The 16777-nt window shown below is 46.2% G+C and overlaps 1 protein-coding gene across 1 annotated transcript in view; it reads right to left on the bottom strand.

The window, feature by feature from the left end:
• The window catches only part of LOC132897517 (outer dynein arm-docking complex subunit 2-like), a 68372-nt gene that overhangs the window by 27058 nt on the left and 24537 nt on the right, over positions 1 to 16777 (bottom strand). The window contains exon 6 of the mRNA XM_060938782.1: positions 3789 to 4031. Within this exon, the coding sequence (XP_060794765.1) occupies positions 3789 to 4031 (243 nt within the window). The remainder of the gene's footprint in view (positions 1 to 3788; positions 4032 to 16777) is intronic.

Here is a 16777-nt window from a genome sequence, read left to right on the forward strand (position 1 = left end):
TTTCCTTCCATGCAAAGTATGCCCAACACAATTATGAAGTACAAAAATAAGTCCTAAAGTATACTTTAACGCTTTGTGGTTGAAAAATTACTCACACTGTAAGAAAGAAAGATAGCACAATGATGACACAACTAACACAACACTAGTTTCATGTAAAGCCTCGGTCACAACCTGCCGTATGTGCTCCTACAGCCAGTCTACATGCAAAAAACGCAAGAAAGACACGGAGAGCGCGCATGAAATGCACGAGAGTGCGCGTGTGAAAAGCACGAGAGTGCGCGTGTGATGTGCTGATTTTCGAGCCGCAGACCGGCCACAGAGGTTCTTTGTCATGTCAAACAAACTCTACGGGCGCTTACGGTTTTTTTCAGGTTGCAAGACAAACTTACGGCCAATGCGCGTCTTTCTCCGTGAACAAAAAAACCCGCAGCGATTTGGGAAACGCCAAAAATCACACGGCCAAAAAATCGTACGTCCGGTTGTGACCTAGGCTTAACCAAACCACAACACTCTCCGTTACATGCAAAATTAACCACACAGCCTTAGATTAATAAACTTACCCCATCAGAAAGAGAAACGGCACCTTGCACACACCAATGCCTCCGATGGAATGTAGTCCTAGAATGGTCCGTGTATCATCCGATCATTCAAGTATTCCATTCAATCTGGAAAACGAGGTTGCGTTTTTTTTGCTAGAAATGTGTTATCTCCGATGTAAATACCGTGTGTCTGTTTGCTTCGCGGTGTGTCGGCTCCTCTGCGCTCTGTTTAGTAACTCATTCCATAGTGAAATTACACGCCTATATGCAGGTTAAGTAGCCATGCGCTCAACTCAGATCATACAGCTGATTCGGGGAAAAAAAAAAAAAGACTAAATCATCATGTGAATGGCCCATATGGTAATTTACCCACACCCCCCAGCAGGCTACAGTCCTGACAAAAACGAGACAATTTGCAACAAAAAATGTATGCTTTTCCAACAAAACAATCTATTATCTGAAATACTGACTGCATTCTTCAAGATCTCAACTTGCACATGATGGAAAAAAAGAAAAATCACAAATTTCGAAAAAAAATGCTTCTTTTGCGATTATCTCGGATTCGTTTCAGCCGACATGTGTCCCTGGATTCAGTGAGGGGTCACATATGGGCGTAAGCCGCATGGCATTTTGTACGTGCTATGAGAATTGGGAGGTGGGACCTTTACCCATTAAAAACAAAATTCAGTACGTTCTCAATCTGCATGCAAAACTCCACACCCTCATGCACTTAACCCAGGAGAATTTGTGGCAGGCACAAGAACATCAAGTCTGGCTGTATGACAGGGGTATGCGCCTTAGAGAGTTCACACTGGGAAACAAGGTACTCATATTATTGTCCATGTTGAGCTCCAAATTAATCACCAAGTGGCAAGGGCCTTTCAAGGTCACATGGCGAGTCAGGGACGTCGACTATGAGGTGAGGCAAACGGATAGGGGTGGGCACTGCAAATCTACCACCTCAATCTGTTAAAACGTTGGAATTAGGGGGTCCCCGTGGTGTTGGCATTGGTAGTTCCGGAGAAAGCGGAGCTGGGACCAGAGGTAAAGAAAGTAACCTCTCAAACTGCTCTGGTCCTTTGTGGAGACCACCTCTCACTGGCCCAACTCATGGAGGTTGCCAAGTTGCAAAAGGAATTTTTGAAAAGTCAATGCAGTGTCTAAATTTGATGCATACCCAACGCCTTGCACTGACAAGTTGCTCAATCGGTTAGGTGCTGCTCGCTTTTATTCGACACTGGATTTAACAAAGGGATTTTGGCAGATCCCCTTGACTCCTCTATCCTGAGAGAAAACAGCCTTTTCCACGCCGTTTGGATTACACCAATTTCTCACACTTCCTTTTGGGTTATGTGGGGCTCCCGCTATATTCCAGCGGCTCATGGATAAGATCCTCTGCCCTCACGCCACCCATGCGGCAGCTTACCTCGACGACGTCATCATTTATAGCAATAATTGGCTGCAGCACCTGGAACACCTTAGGGCTGTCCTTGAGTCACTGAGATGTGCGGGTCTCACAGCTAACCTGAAAAAGTATGCGATTGGGCAGATGGAAGTATGGTATCTGGGTTTCCACTTGGGTCATGGGCAGGTGCATCCCCAAATTGACAAGACTGCAGCAATTGCGGCCTGCCCGAGGCCCAAGACCAAAAAGGGGGTGAGACAGTTCCTGGGGCTGGCTGGCTACTATCGTAGGTTCATACCTAATTATTCAGATGTCACCAGCCTGCTGACTGATCTGACTAAAAATGGAGCACCAGATCTGGTCCAGTGAATGTAGCAGTACCAACAGGCTTTCACTAGGGTAAAACCTGCACTATGTGGGGGCCACTTCTACACTCCCCTGACTTCTCTCTCCCTTTCATTTTACAGATGGATGCATTGGACAGAGGGCTGGGGGCTGTTTTTTCCCAGAAGGTGGAGGGTGAGGAGCGTCCCGTGCTGTACATCAGCCGCAAGCTCTCGATGCGTGAAAGTAAGTACAGCACAATTGAGAAGGAGTGCCTGGCCATCAAGTGGGCGGTCCTTGCCCTCCGATACTGCCTGCTGGGGAGCCCTTTCACCCTCTGTGCGGACCATGCACCCCTCCAGTGGTTCAACTGCATGAAGGATGCCAATGCACGGATCACCCGTTGGTACTGTATCTCACCATCCAGCTGTTTAAATTCAAGGTGGTCCATAGGCCAGGAGTGCAGATGGTAGTGGTGGACTTCGTGTTCCGTCGGGGGGGGCTGCTGCAGGCCAGACGGCTCCCTGGCCTGAGTTGGGCGGTGGGGGTATGTGGCAGCAGGGGCGTGGCCAAGTGTCAGTTTGTGAATGGAGGGTGGGGTCAGGGAAGGAGATGGCCAAGTCATTACACCTGTTGTCAATTAATGTGTGTGGGGGTGTGTTTGTTGCAGTGATGGTGGAACATAGGGAGAGAGCAGAGAGAAGGGAGCTCCCAGACCAGAACACAACTGTGTGTGTGTGTGTGTGTGTGTGTGTGTGTGTGTGTAGAACAAACATTAAAGTTGAAAAGCATTAAGGAAATAAGTGTGAACATCATCTCTCACCTGCTTTGCTTCTGTACTCCACCCACATCAGAGACATATTACAATATTCTGCACTGTACACTGCTAAAGCATTGTTCAAAGACCAATTTAAATCCAAGAAAGAGCAGAACTTGACTTACAGTACGAAATTGGTGGCAAAAGCATATTTCATCCAGAGCAACATTGTAGTTTCCTCTAAGCCCTAACCAAGCCAAGGGTAGAGGAATCATTTTAAAGGCTTGTTGGACAGTTGTTGCTGCCAGCAATGTAAGACTGTATGCTACTGTCAGAAAATGCTTGACTTAAAATCTACTCTGGGCTGTGGTTAGAAAATGATTGGATATACTATATCACAGGAGAGGTCATGTTGAAGTAGAATGGTCCTGTACCCTTCCCTTTTTACCAAGATGGAGAGAGACAATCAGCAGCGAGAGTTTAAAATCATGACTGAGTACTTTTGGTCCAAAGACATTTTTCCAACTTGGAACATTATGTGCTTGGAATAATCCTTTTTGAAACAGTCACATTTATGAAATTTCAAAAGTAACAAAGTGAAATTTTACTTTGTGGATTAAAAAAAAAATCACTCATGGGCCCCAGAGTCAGAGCTAAACCGAGATTCTGGAATGTACATCATAATGAAGAACCTGTTACAGTGAATTGTGATGGTTCCCAGTATGAGCTACTTTCAAGAAGCTTGACTCCTGTGAGGACTTACGCCATGTTCTCTGGATCCATGGCGCAGGCTCCCACAGCTCTGGTGACATTGACTAGCAGAGCCTGGTTGGTTCCAGTGAGCAGGCTGACCATGGGCGGGATGCCACCGCTCTTTCGGATGGTGGTACGGTTGATTGATCTTTGGGCGCACTCTCCGAGAGCCCCCACCACATTGACCAACACCTCTTCGGGCTGATCTGACAGCAAAGCCACCAGCATCTGCACTGCCTTGTACTCCTCAAACCTGTGAGACAGTGAGAGAGAACATGAATAAAAATATTTGAAAGTTCCAAAGGATTTTATTAGACCCTTCATTCACCCACAATACTTATTCACATTGAATATCTGAATGTCATGAAAGTGTAAAGAAAAGGTTGACTGTGGGTGAGTTAGAAGTGCTACTGGAAGTTCTACATCATCCCTAAAATGAACATAAATTATCTGGACCATGTTAAAGGAATAAAACACTTTGGGACAAAATAATCAACTTTATATCATACTACAGTGGTGCTTGAAAGTTTGTGAACCCTTTAGAATTTTCTATGTTTCTGCATAAATATGACCTAAAACATCATCAGATTTTCATACAAGTCCTAAAAGTAGATAAAGAGGACCCAGTTAAACAAATGAGAAAATTTATTTCTTGAGGAAAATGATCCAATATTACATATCAGTGAGTGGCAAAAGTATGTGAACCTCTAGGATTAGCAGTTAATTTGAAGGTGAAATTAGAGTCGGGTGTTTTCAATCAGTGAGATGACAATCAGGAGTGAGTGGGCACCCTGTTTTATTTAAAGAACAGGGATCTATCAAAGTCTGATCTTCACAACACATGTTTGTGGAAGTGTATCATGGCACGAGCAAAGGAGATTTCTGAGAACCTCAGAAAAAGCGTTGTTGATGCTCCTCAGGCTGGAAAAGTTTACAAAACCATCTCTAAAGAGTTTGGACTCCACCAATCCACAGTCAAACAGATTGTGTACAAATGGAGGAAATTCAAGACCATTGTTACCCTCCCTAGGAGTGGTCGACCAACAAAGATCACTCCAAGAGCAAGGCGTGTAATAGTTGGCAAGGTCACAAAGGACCCCAGGGTAACTTCTAAGCAACTGAAGACCTCTCTCACATTGGCTAATGTTAATGTTCATGAGTCCACCATCAGGAGAACACTGAACAACAATGGTGTGCATGGCAGAGTTGCAAGGAGAAAGCCGCTGCTCTCCAAAAAGAACATTGCTGCTAATCTGCAGTTTGCAAAAGATCACGTGGACAAGCCAGAAGGCTGTTGGAAAAATGTTTTGTGGACAGATGAGACAAAAATAGAACTTTTTGGTTTAAATGATAAGCGTTATGTTTGGAGAAAGGAAAACACTGCATTCCAGCAGAACCACCTTATCCCATCTGTGAAACATGGTGGTGGTAGTATTATGGTTTGGGCCTGTTTTACTGCATCTGGGCCAGGACAGCTTGCCATCATTGATGGAACAATGAATTCTGAATTATACCAGCAAATTCGAAAGGAAAATGTCAGGACATCTGTCCATGAACTGAATCTCAAGAGAAGGTGGGTCATGCAGCAAGACAATGACCCTAAGCACACAAGTCGTTCTACCAAAGAATGGTTAAAGAAGAATAAAGTGAATGTTTTGGAATGGCCAAGTCAAAGTCCTGACCTTAATCCAATGGAAATGTTGTGGAAGGACCTGAAGCGAGCAGTTCATGTGAGGAAACCCACCAACATCCCAGAGTTGAAGCTGTTCTGTACGGAGGAATGGGCTAAAATTCCTCCAAGCCGGTGTGCAGGACTGATCAACAGTTACCGCAAACGTTTAGTTGCAGTTATTGCTGCACAAGGGGGTCACACCAGATACTGAAAGCAAAGGTTCACATACTTTTGCCACTCACAGATATGTAATATTGGATCATTTTCCTCAATAAATAAATGACCAAGTATAATATTTTTGTCTCATTTGTTTAACTGGGTTCTCTTTATTTACTTTTAGGACTTGTGTGAAAATCTGATGATGTTTTAGGTCATATTTATGCAGAAATATAGAAAATTCTAAAGGGTTCACAAACTTTCAAGCACCACTGTACCTCATCGTGGATTGTGAAAACAGCATGTGTAATTACTTACTTATTCTTGTCTACTGAATTTATAACAGAGCCTAAAGCAATGACATATGGGCCTGCATCTTTACAGCTTTGCTTTAGCTGTTATGTTGTTTATCATATATACAAGCTATCAAATGCTTAGATGTTTGATCACATATCTGAAAAACACAGCAATCAAAACAGCTTTAAATATTAAAATGCTACATTGTCATTCTGAAGTTAACTTCAAAATCTCAAATTGGTTTCCAAGCTAAAAGAAAATAAAATCCTCTCTTTATCTAGCAACTTGATTGTAAAACCTCAAGCATATAATAGGAAGTTGGTAGTGGGATTCTTGAGTATGGATAAAATCAGGTGACTGCAGTGCTGTACTGTTTCCCACATGTTTCACGACACACACTTACTCTCAATGACCATTATTTTCTTTGGCTTGGAACAGGAGAAAGAGTGTTTTTGCTGCAAAGTTGACTTCGTTTGCCAAGAGCTTTACAAACTACAGCAAACATTTTAAAATGGATATACCACGGTCATGGACAGCTTCAACAAACCTCTGATGTACGATTAAATTTATGAGTCTTTTTATTCACAGTTACAGATTCTGGCATTCTCATCCTGAAAGAGATCAAAGAGTGTGTCCAAGGTCACTTGGTTTTGGTCATAGTCCAACAAAAATTTTCATGCGAGTAAAACAGTAATGAAGAGGAAAAATGCCCAAACTAACCATCCATTATCTGTTGCTGCTTATCCTGTACAGGGTCACAGGCAAGCTGCAGAGGCTCCAACTCTGCCACCGTGGGCAGGAGATCTCCCGCTTTAGGGAACATTTAGAAAATCCTCCCAACCTCCCGCTGCAGGGCTCAAAATTTGCGGTGGTCCGGTCGCCCGAGGCGACTTAATTTGTCATTTGGCGGGTAATTCCTGTCACTAGCCAGCCCGGCTGGCTTGTTGAAAATAAAAAATATATATGAAGTGAAGATTCAGACACACCGCCAACTAAAGCCGCCACATATTAAGCGTGTGCCGTGTCTGTGTTAATCGATGTGTTTATCGGCAGGACGGAAAATACCGAAGAATTCCGAATCATATCGTGTACGAGTCAGGCTGTCGTTTTTTTCACTACTGCGCATGCATATAATGCATCTCGTTGAATATCGCGGTAATCACGTGCAGTATTGGACCAGGTGGGTGGAGCACAGAAGCACAGCAGGCCAGAACTGAGTTCTCAATGAACTATTTATCGCTAGCTTTTCAGCCTTTTATCACTTCCCAGCCGCGCACATGCGCACACACACACACACACACACACACACACACACACACACACACACACACACACGTTCTGGTTGGGGAGAGCTCCCTTTCTCTGCTCTCCTCTCCTTTTAAAGGGCGCGGTCACTGGGGAAGACACAAACACAGGTTAATCCCCATCAGGTGCAATGATTCCACCACTTATCTTCCCTGACTCTGCCCTCCATTCACAGACCGACGCTTGGCCACGCCCCTGCTGCCACATCATGTTATCAAATTCAATAGATGTGGCCACATTATTGCCCATTTAAACACGCATTTTTTTGTTGTTTACATCTACATCTGCCAAAGCTACGTTGCAATGTGGAATTTTCTGAAAGGTGTATAGAAACCGCCAGAGACGGGGACAAAGCGACCTCGGTCTGAAGAGGAGAAATGACAAAGGACTTATAAGCAAACATGGGAGCAGGGTAGGCCTTGGCTGCGATACGATTTTTATGGAATAATTAATTTTTTTCAAGTTGATTCCTAGTCAGTATGAAGCTCCTAATGCTTTCTCTCTCATAAATGGTTAAATACAGAAAGCATGTTAGACATATTTTGGGTGCTATAGTCATGATAGTAAGTATATTTGGTTTCAATACTCATACACCAAGTTGCCAAGTTTTCCAATATATTATTATTTGTTGATATTATATTATGGTGCTCTGTGTTGTTCTCATTTATGTATTTAACAACAATATCAAAATACTCGGGTCTTGAAATAAATGCACATTAGTCATGAACAATGGTAACTACTCTCTTTTGCGTTATTTTTGACAGAAGTAAAATTCATACATGAACAAATTTTGGCTAGTTGATTTTCTGTTTGGCTAGTTACTTTGGAAGGTAACTAGTCCGGCTGGCTGGTGAAAAAAAATGAATTTCGAGCCCTGCGCTGACAACATAAAAATCTCCCGCCCACCCTTACTACACATGATTAGTTAAAAAAATATATACAGTGCCTTGAAAAAGTATTCATACCCCTTGAACTTTTTCACATTTTTCCACCTTACAACCACAAACTTAAAAGTTTTTTATCGAGATTTTATGTGATAGACCAACACAGAGTAACACATAATTGTGAAGTGAAACGAAAATGATAAATGGTCTTCAAAAATTTAAACAAATAAAAATGTGAAAAATGTGGTGTGCATTAGTATTCAGCCCCCTGTCCTCTGATACCTCTAAATACAATCCAGTGCAATCAATTGCCTTCAGAAGTCATCTAATTAGTTAGAGTCTTACTGTTTGTAATTTACTCTCAGCATAAATACACTTGTTCTGTGAAGGCCTCAGTGGTTTGTTAGAGAACACTGAAGAACAAACAGCATCATGAAGACCAAAGAACTCACCAGACAGGTCAGGGATAAAGTTCTGGAGAAGTTTAAAGCAGGGTTAGGTTATAAAAAAAATCCCAAGCTCTGAACATCTCAAGAAGCACTGTTCAATCCATCATTCAAAAATGGAAAAAGTATGGCACAACTGCAAACCTACCAAGACATGGCCGTCCACCTAAACTGACAGAGCGAGCAAAGAGAGCACTGGTCAGAGAAGCAGCCAAGAGGCCCATGATCACTCTGGAGGAGCTGCAGAAATCCACAGCTCAGGTGGGAGAATCTGTGCACAGGACAACTATAAGTCATACACTCCACAAATCTGGCCTTTTTGGAAGAGTGGCAAGAAGAAAGCCATTGTTGAAAGACAGGCATAAGAAGCCATGTAGGGGACACAGCAAACATGTGGAAGAAGGTGCTTTGGTCAGATGAGACCAAAGTTGAACTTTTTGGCCTAAATGCAAAGCGCTATGTGTGGCGGAAAACTAACACTGCTCATCACCCTGCACACACCATCCCCACTGTGAAACATGGTGGTGGCAGCATAATGTTATGGGGATGCTTTTCTTCAGTAGGGACAGGGAAGCTGGTCAGAGTTGATGGGAAGATGGATGGAGCTAAATACAGGGCAATCCTGGAAGAAAACCTGTTGGAGGCTGCAAAAGACTTGAGACTGGGAAGGGGATTCACCTTCCAGCAAGACAATGACCCTAAACATACAGCCAGAGCTACAATGGAATGGTTTAGATCAAAGAATATTCATGTGTTAGAATGACCCAGTCAAAGTCCAGACCTAAATCTCACTGAGCACCTGTGGCAAGACTTGAAAATTGCTGTTCACAGATGCTCTCCATCCAATCTGGCTGAGCTTGAGCTATTTTGTAAAGAAGAATGGGCAAAAATTTCAGTGTCTAGATGTGCAAAGCTGGTAGAGACATACCACAAAAGACTTGCAGCTGTAATTGCAGCAAAAGGTGGCTCTACAAAGTATTGATGCAGGGGGGCTGAATACTAATGCACATCACATTTTTCAGATGAAATCTCAATAAAAAACTTTTAAGTTCATGGTTGTAAGGTGGAAAAATGTGAAAAAGTTCAAGGGGTATGAATACTTTTGCAAGGCACTGTAACTTGATCATGGCCATAGCCAGCTATAAGGCCACCTCGGTCCGGACCTCGGTCATTTTTAAGAGCTGAAAATATGTTTGTACTCTACGTAAATATTCAACTGGATAAAAAAAAAAAGAATAACATTAAAATGTCTCCGTAAAAAGTGCATTGTTAATTATGTTAAATGTTGATTCTGTGTTCTGTGTCTGTTTCGTGCGCGTGGCTCTGAGACCAAGAACACAAAAATGAATGAGTGCATGACTCAGGGGAGGGATGCAGTGCAGTAGACACATTTTTTTCATGGTAACCATCAGCGCACTTTCATGAAGCTGTTAAATTTACATTTTCGAAGCAGCGCAGTTTTGTCCTCATTGCTTGGGCCAGATCAAACCATTAAACAAGCTTAAATTATTCTTACTCTTGCCACATACATGATTTTTTGTTTTCAAAACTGATGATATTCAGTTCAAACACCATTAAAAGTAATTTCAGGAATAGATCTCTTGTGTGACGTGTAATTTACCCCTCTTATTTAAATATGTTGCAAATTTTTCAGCGCATGCTTTGCGCGCGCATCACAGACCTCAGTGATTTTAAAATGCTGGCTACAGCCCTGAACTCAATACATTTATGTTGACAAAAATTAATAGTTGACTTTCCGCTTTTCGTGTGTCTGACACTGTATGGGTGGACTCAAGCATGTACCCTGTGGTACACCGATTGGTGTAATGGGGGGATTGGAGTGAATGCCGGAGGCATGTGCGCGCAGATCAAGTGCGCATATGAATCGAGCGGAATTCGGTGTGCCACGAGGTCACACTGAGCCACCCAATGTCTTAGCAGTTACCGATAAAGCATACAGATGGCGCTATTAATGATACGCGCGAGAGAACGTGAAAACCTGTGACACTCAACCATTTTGTTTGTTTTTTTGCGTCTGCATTTCGTCTGCATTTATCGTCTTTAACTTTATGTTCTGTTGAATGAGATAATGAAACGAAGTTCCGTTGGTGGAAATGGCGAAAGTCAAACTACGAAGAAAAAAATATCAGAAAATCACCAAGATAAAGTTCAGATCGCCCGTCGCAATGGTCGCCAGGGACGAATGGCGGACTATTTTGGACAGCAGCAAGACGACCCTATATCTGACAAGGTTAGATCACCAGACCAGACGTTAGATTCTAACAAACTTGTCTGACTTTTTTACTAACTTAGAAATAGAATATTATTAGAAGAACATTATCATCAGAGGGTCTACCATTGGCAATTTATAATAGTCATTATTGACATTAACATTGACTTTAGGCATATTAAAGTTTGGTCTGTAGTCACCGGATTTATCTAGATCTGTTACTATTAATAAGATTTAATTGACACGAAATGTGGTGAATCATTACACACACACACACACACACACATATTATATATATAAAACTCGCCTTCGCACCTATGGCGCTCAAACTTGTCTCCCTCCGAGCTACTCACAGAGAGGGAGAATCTCCGTCTTTGCAATTTCCCAACTTGGAGCCTCTGAAGCTGGAGCCTATCCCAGCTGACTATGGGCGAGAGGCGGGGTACACCTTTGAGAAGTTGCCAGGTCATCACAGGGCTAACATATAGAGACAATCATTCACACTCACATTCACACCTACAGTCAATTTAGAGCCACCAATTAGCCTAACCTGCATGTCTTTGGACAGTGGGGGAAGCCAGAGCACCTGGAGGAAACCCACACAGACACAGGTAGAACAACAGAAAGGCCCTTGCCTGCCACTGGGCTCAAATCCAGGACCTTCTTGCTGTGAGGCGACAGTGCTAACCACTACACCACCATGCCACCCATGTCCAAACTAGATCTACTAAAAGATATAAAAAATTTTTTGAAAATCCTTGACTCAAGAATAAACATACTTTGTAACACATACCAACACTCTGTAGAGTAATATGCACATATGTATTAGTGCTTGATAAATGGTATTAAGTGTGTGTTCATGGTAAAACCAACACTTCCACAATAGGAACCAGTGTTCATGTTGTAGCTACTGTTAGGGTTTTGTTGGGATTCGAACCTGGTTCACTGGTGTGCTAATCCAGCAAACCCCCACTAGGGCACCAGGGGGATGACGCAAATGCAAAGGCGTGAGGCGGAAGTAGAAAAAGGATCAAAAGGTTTATTTAAAATATTTACACGCAAAAAATCCAAAAAGTATAATCCAAAACGCTCAGAAGATATAAGGGAAAAAATAAAAAAATCCAAAAGTTCAAAGTCAATACAAAAGCCAATAACCAGAAAAGAAGGGGTAAAAATCCAAACGCTCAGAAGATCCAAAAAGTCAAAAACAAAATCCACAAAGTCCAAAAGAAAGCAAAAATACAAAGAACACAAGGACATAGGCGAGGAAATTGGAACAGAGGTAACTGGAGCTAAACATAACAGCACAAAGACTCCGTGACAAGAGGACTGAACTCGGGGGTATAAATACACAAACTAATTAAGGACAGGGCGGGGCAGGAAACAGGCAATAAGACAAAAACAAAACACAGAACACAGTGGTGACCTCTAGAGGCCCAAACCAAACATGACCAGAAAAGGAAATAACAGTGGCCTCTAGAGGCCAAAACAGTCCCAGTCCTAACAGGACCCCCCCCCCCCCCCCCAGGAGCGTCTCCTGATGTTCCCAGGACGATCAGGATGGGCCGAATGGAAGTCCCGACAAAGTTCTTTATCAAGTATGTCCTGAGCTGGGACCCAGCAGCGCTCCTCAGGGCCATAGCCCTCCCAGTCCACAAGATATTGGAGGCCCCCGCGAACCCGGAGGGAATCCAGCAGGCGGTGCACGGTGAACACAGTCTGACCCTGGAAGATGCGGGGGGGCGGGGGGTCCCTAGGGGCAGGGGCATACGTGGACGTCAGTACGGGCCGCAACAGGGAAACATGGAATGTAGGGTTGATCCTTAGCATACGTGGTAACTGGAGCCGGTAGGAGACAGGGTTAACTCTGCGTACAACCTTGAAGGGGCCAATGTAGCGAGGAGCAAGCTTGCGGTTCTCCACACCCAGCGGAAGGTCCTTGGTGGACAGCCAAACCCGCTGCCCAGGGCGGAAAGTGTGGGCAGGTCTCCTATGGCGGTTGGCCTGAGTCTGGTTGGTACTGGAAGTCTGGATGAGTGTCCTCCTGACCTTGCTCCAGGTCTTGCGACACCGTCTCACATAATGGTTGACCGAGGGCACCCCAGCGTCCTCCTCCTGGTCCAGGAACAGAGGTGGCTGGAACCCGAATTGGCACTGGAACGGCGACAGCTTGGTGGCCGATGACTGCAGGGTGTTGTGAGTGTACTCTGCCCATGGCAGCCAGGTGCTCCACGATGTCGGGTTATCCATAGCCAGGCCTCGCAGGGTGGTTTCCAGGTCCTGGTTGAGCCTCTCCGTCTGGCCGTTGGACTGGGGGTGGAACCCAGAGGAGAGGCTGGCAGTGGCCCCGATGCTCTTGCAGAAGCCGTGCCATACTCGGGAGGAGAACTGGGCTCCTGGTCAGAGACGATGTCCTGAGGGAGACCAAAAACTCGGAAGACATGAGTGAACAACAATTTAGCAGTGTCAAGGGCAGAGGGGAGTTTGCACAGTGGAATAAAGCGGCAGGCCTTGGAGAATCTGTCCACTATGACCAATTTGACAGTGTTACCTTGAGACTCAGGGAGACCCGTGATGAAGTCGATCGCCACATGGGACCAGGGATGCCAGGGAATAGGCAGAGGATGCAGGAGACCCTGGGGACGCTGTCGCAGGTTCTTGGTTCTGGTGCAGACCTCACAGGACAGGACGAATGACCTCACTTCCTTCTCCATGTTAGGCCACCAGAAGCGTCTTTTCAGGAAGTCCAGGGTCCTCCGAGCTCCTGGGTGGGTGGTGAGAGGGGAAGAGTGACCCCACTGGAGAACCTTGGCCCGGACTTGACGAGGGACGTACAGGAGGCCCGGTGGCCCCGTCCCAGGATCAGGGTCCCGGTGTTGAGCTTGTCGAACGGTCTCCTCAATACCCCAGCGGACAGGAGCCACAATGCGGGATATAGGGATGACAGGCCCGACTTCACTCTCCCTGTTAGTAGCAGAGAACAGCCTGGACAGTGCGTCAGGTTTGGTGTTCTTGGAGCCGGGGCGGTACGATAGGGTGAAATCAAACCGACTGAAAAACAGGGCCCACCTAGCCTGTCGTGGGTTCAGTCTCTTGGCTTGCTGGAGGTACTCCAGGTTCTTGTGGTCTGTCCAAACCAGGAATGGATGTTGCGCTCCCTCCAGCCAGTGCCTCCACTCCTCAAGGGCCAGTTTGACCGCTAGCAGTTCTCGATCCCCCACATCATACTGGGACTCCGCAGGACTCAGGCAGTGGGAGAAGTAAGCGCAGGGGTGCAGCTTTCCTTCCGAACGTTGAGAGAGCACCGCGCCGACACCACTGTCTGAGGCGTCCACCTCCACGATGAATGGTTGGGAGGTGTCCGGGAGGACCAGAATGGGTGCCATGCAGAAGCGGTCCTTGAGGTCTTTGAATGCCTTATCTGCCTGAGGAGACCAGACATAAGATCCACCTGTCCCTTTGGTGAGGTCCGACATGGGTGCTGCTACAGAACTAAAGTTCCTGATAAATTTGCGGTAGAAGTTAGCAAATCCTAAGAACCGCTGAACCTCTTTGACGGACTTGGGAGTGGGCCAGTCCCGGACGGCCAGGGTCTTGGCTGGGTCCATTTGGAGTTGGTCTGTCCAAACAATAAAACCCAGAAAGGAGACCTTGGGAACATGAAATTCGCATTTCTGGGCCTTGGCGAACAGATTGTTCTGTAGCAGCCTCTGGAGAACCTGGCGGACATGGTGGCGGTGCTCCTGCACGGTCTTGGAAAAGATAAGGATGTCGTCAAGGTAGACAAAAACGTACAGGTTAATCATATCCCTCAAGACGTCATTGATTAGGGCCTGAAAAACAGCTGGTGCGTTGGTGAGTCCGAAGGGCATCACCTGGTATTCGTAGTGCCCAGACGGGGTGTTAAAGGCAGTCTTCCACTCGTCTCCCTGTCAGATACGGATGAGGTGGTATGCGTTCCGTAGGTCCAACTTGGTGAAGACGGTGGCGCCTTGGAGCAGGTCGAATGCTGTGGACATCAGCGGAAGGGGATATCGGTTGTGCACAGTGATCTTGTTCAGGCCCCTGTAGTCAATACATGGTCGGAGCCCCCCATCCTTCTTGCCGACAAAGAAGCCGGCACCAGCGGGTGAGGTGGAGGGTCGAATGAACCCAGAGACCAGGGCATCTTTGAGGTATTCCTCCATGGCCTTGCGTTCTGGCTGAGAGAGGGAAAACAGTCTGCCACGAGGAGGGGTAGTCCCAGGGAGCAAGTCGATGGCACAGACGTAGGCACAGTGCGGAGGAAGAACGGCGGCCCTGCTCTTGCTGAAAACTTCCTTAAGTTCCCAGTACTCTGTGGGAACTTGAGATAACTCGGTGAGATCAGGAGGCTCAGCAGGAGACACAGGAGAGCTAGAGAGCAGACAAGAGGCATAGCAAGCAGGACCCCACTCCACAACCTGGCTAGTGACCCAGTCTATACGAGGGTTGTGGCGGGTAAGCCAAGGGAGACCTAGGATAACTGGGAACTCAGGTGATGGAATCAGGTGCAGGGATATTTCTTCCTTGTGACCTTGAGACTGGAGGAAGACTGGAGAAGTTACTTGGATGACTCTTCCATCACCTTTGGCTTGGCCATCCAGGGCAGACACAGACAGTGGGACTTTAAGAGGTGCAGTTGGGACATTGATACTTTGGGCGAAGTGAATATCCATAAAGTTTCCAGCTGCCCCTGAGTCTAACAAAGCTTGACAAGAGTGGACGGACTCACCCCAGGAGATGGAGACCGGGATGTAGACTCCTTGGCCAGGGAGTTCAGGAGAGAGGGTAGGCCCCATCACAACCCTCCCTCGGCTGGACGGGGCGGTCCTTTTCCCGAGAGCTCGGGACACGATGCTCGGAAGTGACCAGGCTTGCCACAGTAGATGCAGCACTTGTCCCTCCTTCTGCGCTCCCTCTCAGATGCGGAGAGGTGAGTACGACCCACTTGCATGGGTTCTGGACAGTCACTGGAGGAGGTAGATGGGCTCCAGGTAGAGGCAGGGAGGCCGGGGAGACTCAGGACTTGGCAACATTCTCTCATCCTGTTGTCCAGACGAGTAGAATGTGAGATCAGTGTTTCGAGGTCACTAGGGCATCCGATAGAAGCCAGACTGTCTTTGATGGGGTCAGACAGACCATGGTGGAAGGCTGACACCAGGGCAGTCTCATTCCATCCACTTACTGCTGCAAGCATCCGGAACGAGATGGCATAGTCTGCGACGCTTCCCCCTTGCCGGATGGACATGAGCTTTCTGGCTGCGTCTTTACTGATGTCTGCTTGATCGAAGACATGCAGCATCTCCTCAGTAAACAGCTGGAAATCAGAGCACTCAGGTCCCTGTCTCTGCCAGATAGCAGTAGCCCAGGCTCGCGCCTTACCAGCTAACAAGGTTATCACAAAGGCAATCTTGCGGCAATCCATAGTGTAGGTGGTAGGCTGAAGCTCAAAGGTGAGTTGACACTGGGTAAGGAACTCTCGACACTCACTGTGCTTGCCGTCATACCTCTGTGGTGCAGGAAGGCTGGGTTCGCGAGGTGAAGAAGGCAGCATGGCAGGAGGCACTGGAGCAGGAGCGGATGGTGGAGCAGGAGCAGAATCAGGTGGAGGAGATGGGGGCAGAGAAGTCAGCTGTGCCAGGGTTCTCCCAATCTGCTGAAGCAGTACCTCGTGGCAAGCAAGGGTCTCATGTTGGCTTGCGAGAGTCCGTCCATGAGTGTCCATGGTGGATCCGAGGCATGTTAATGCAGCCATCATTCCCTGAAGGTTGGCCAGGTAGACAGATGAAGAAGCCTCTGCTGAGTCGGTCATGACAGAGTCTTTCTGTTAGGGTTTTGCTGGGATTTGAACCTGGTTCACTGGTGTGATAATCCAGCAAACCCCCAGTAGGCCACCAGGGGGATGACTCAAATGCAGAGGCGTGAGGTGGAAGTAGAAAAAGTATCAAAAGGTTTATTTACAATATTTACATGCAAAAAATCCAAAAA

This window comes from Neoarius graeffei, chromosome 14 (assembly GCF_027579695.1).
Source record: "Neoarius graeffei isolate fNeoGra1 chromosome 14, fNeoGra1.pri, whole genome shotgun sequence".
NCBI lineage: Eukaryota > Metazoa > Chordata > Actinopteri > Siluriformes > Ariidae > Neoarius > Neoarius graeffei.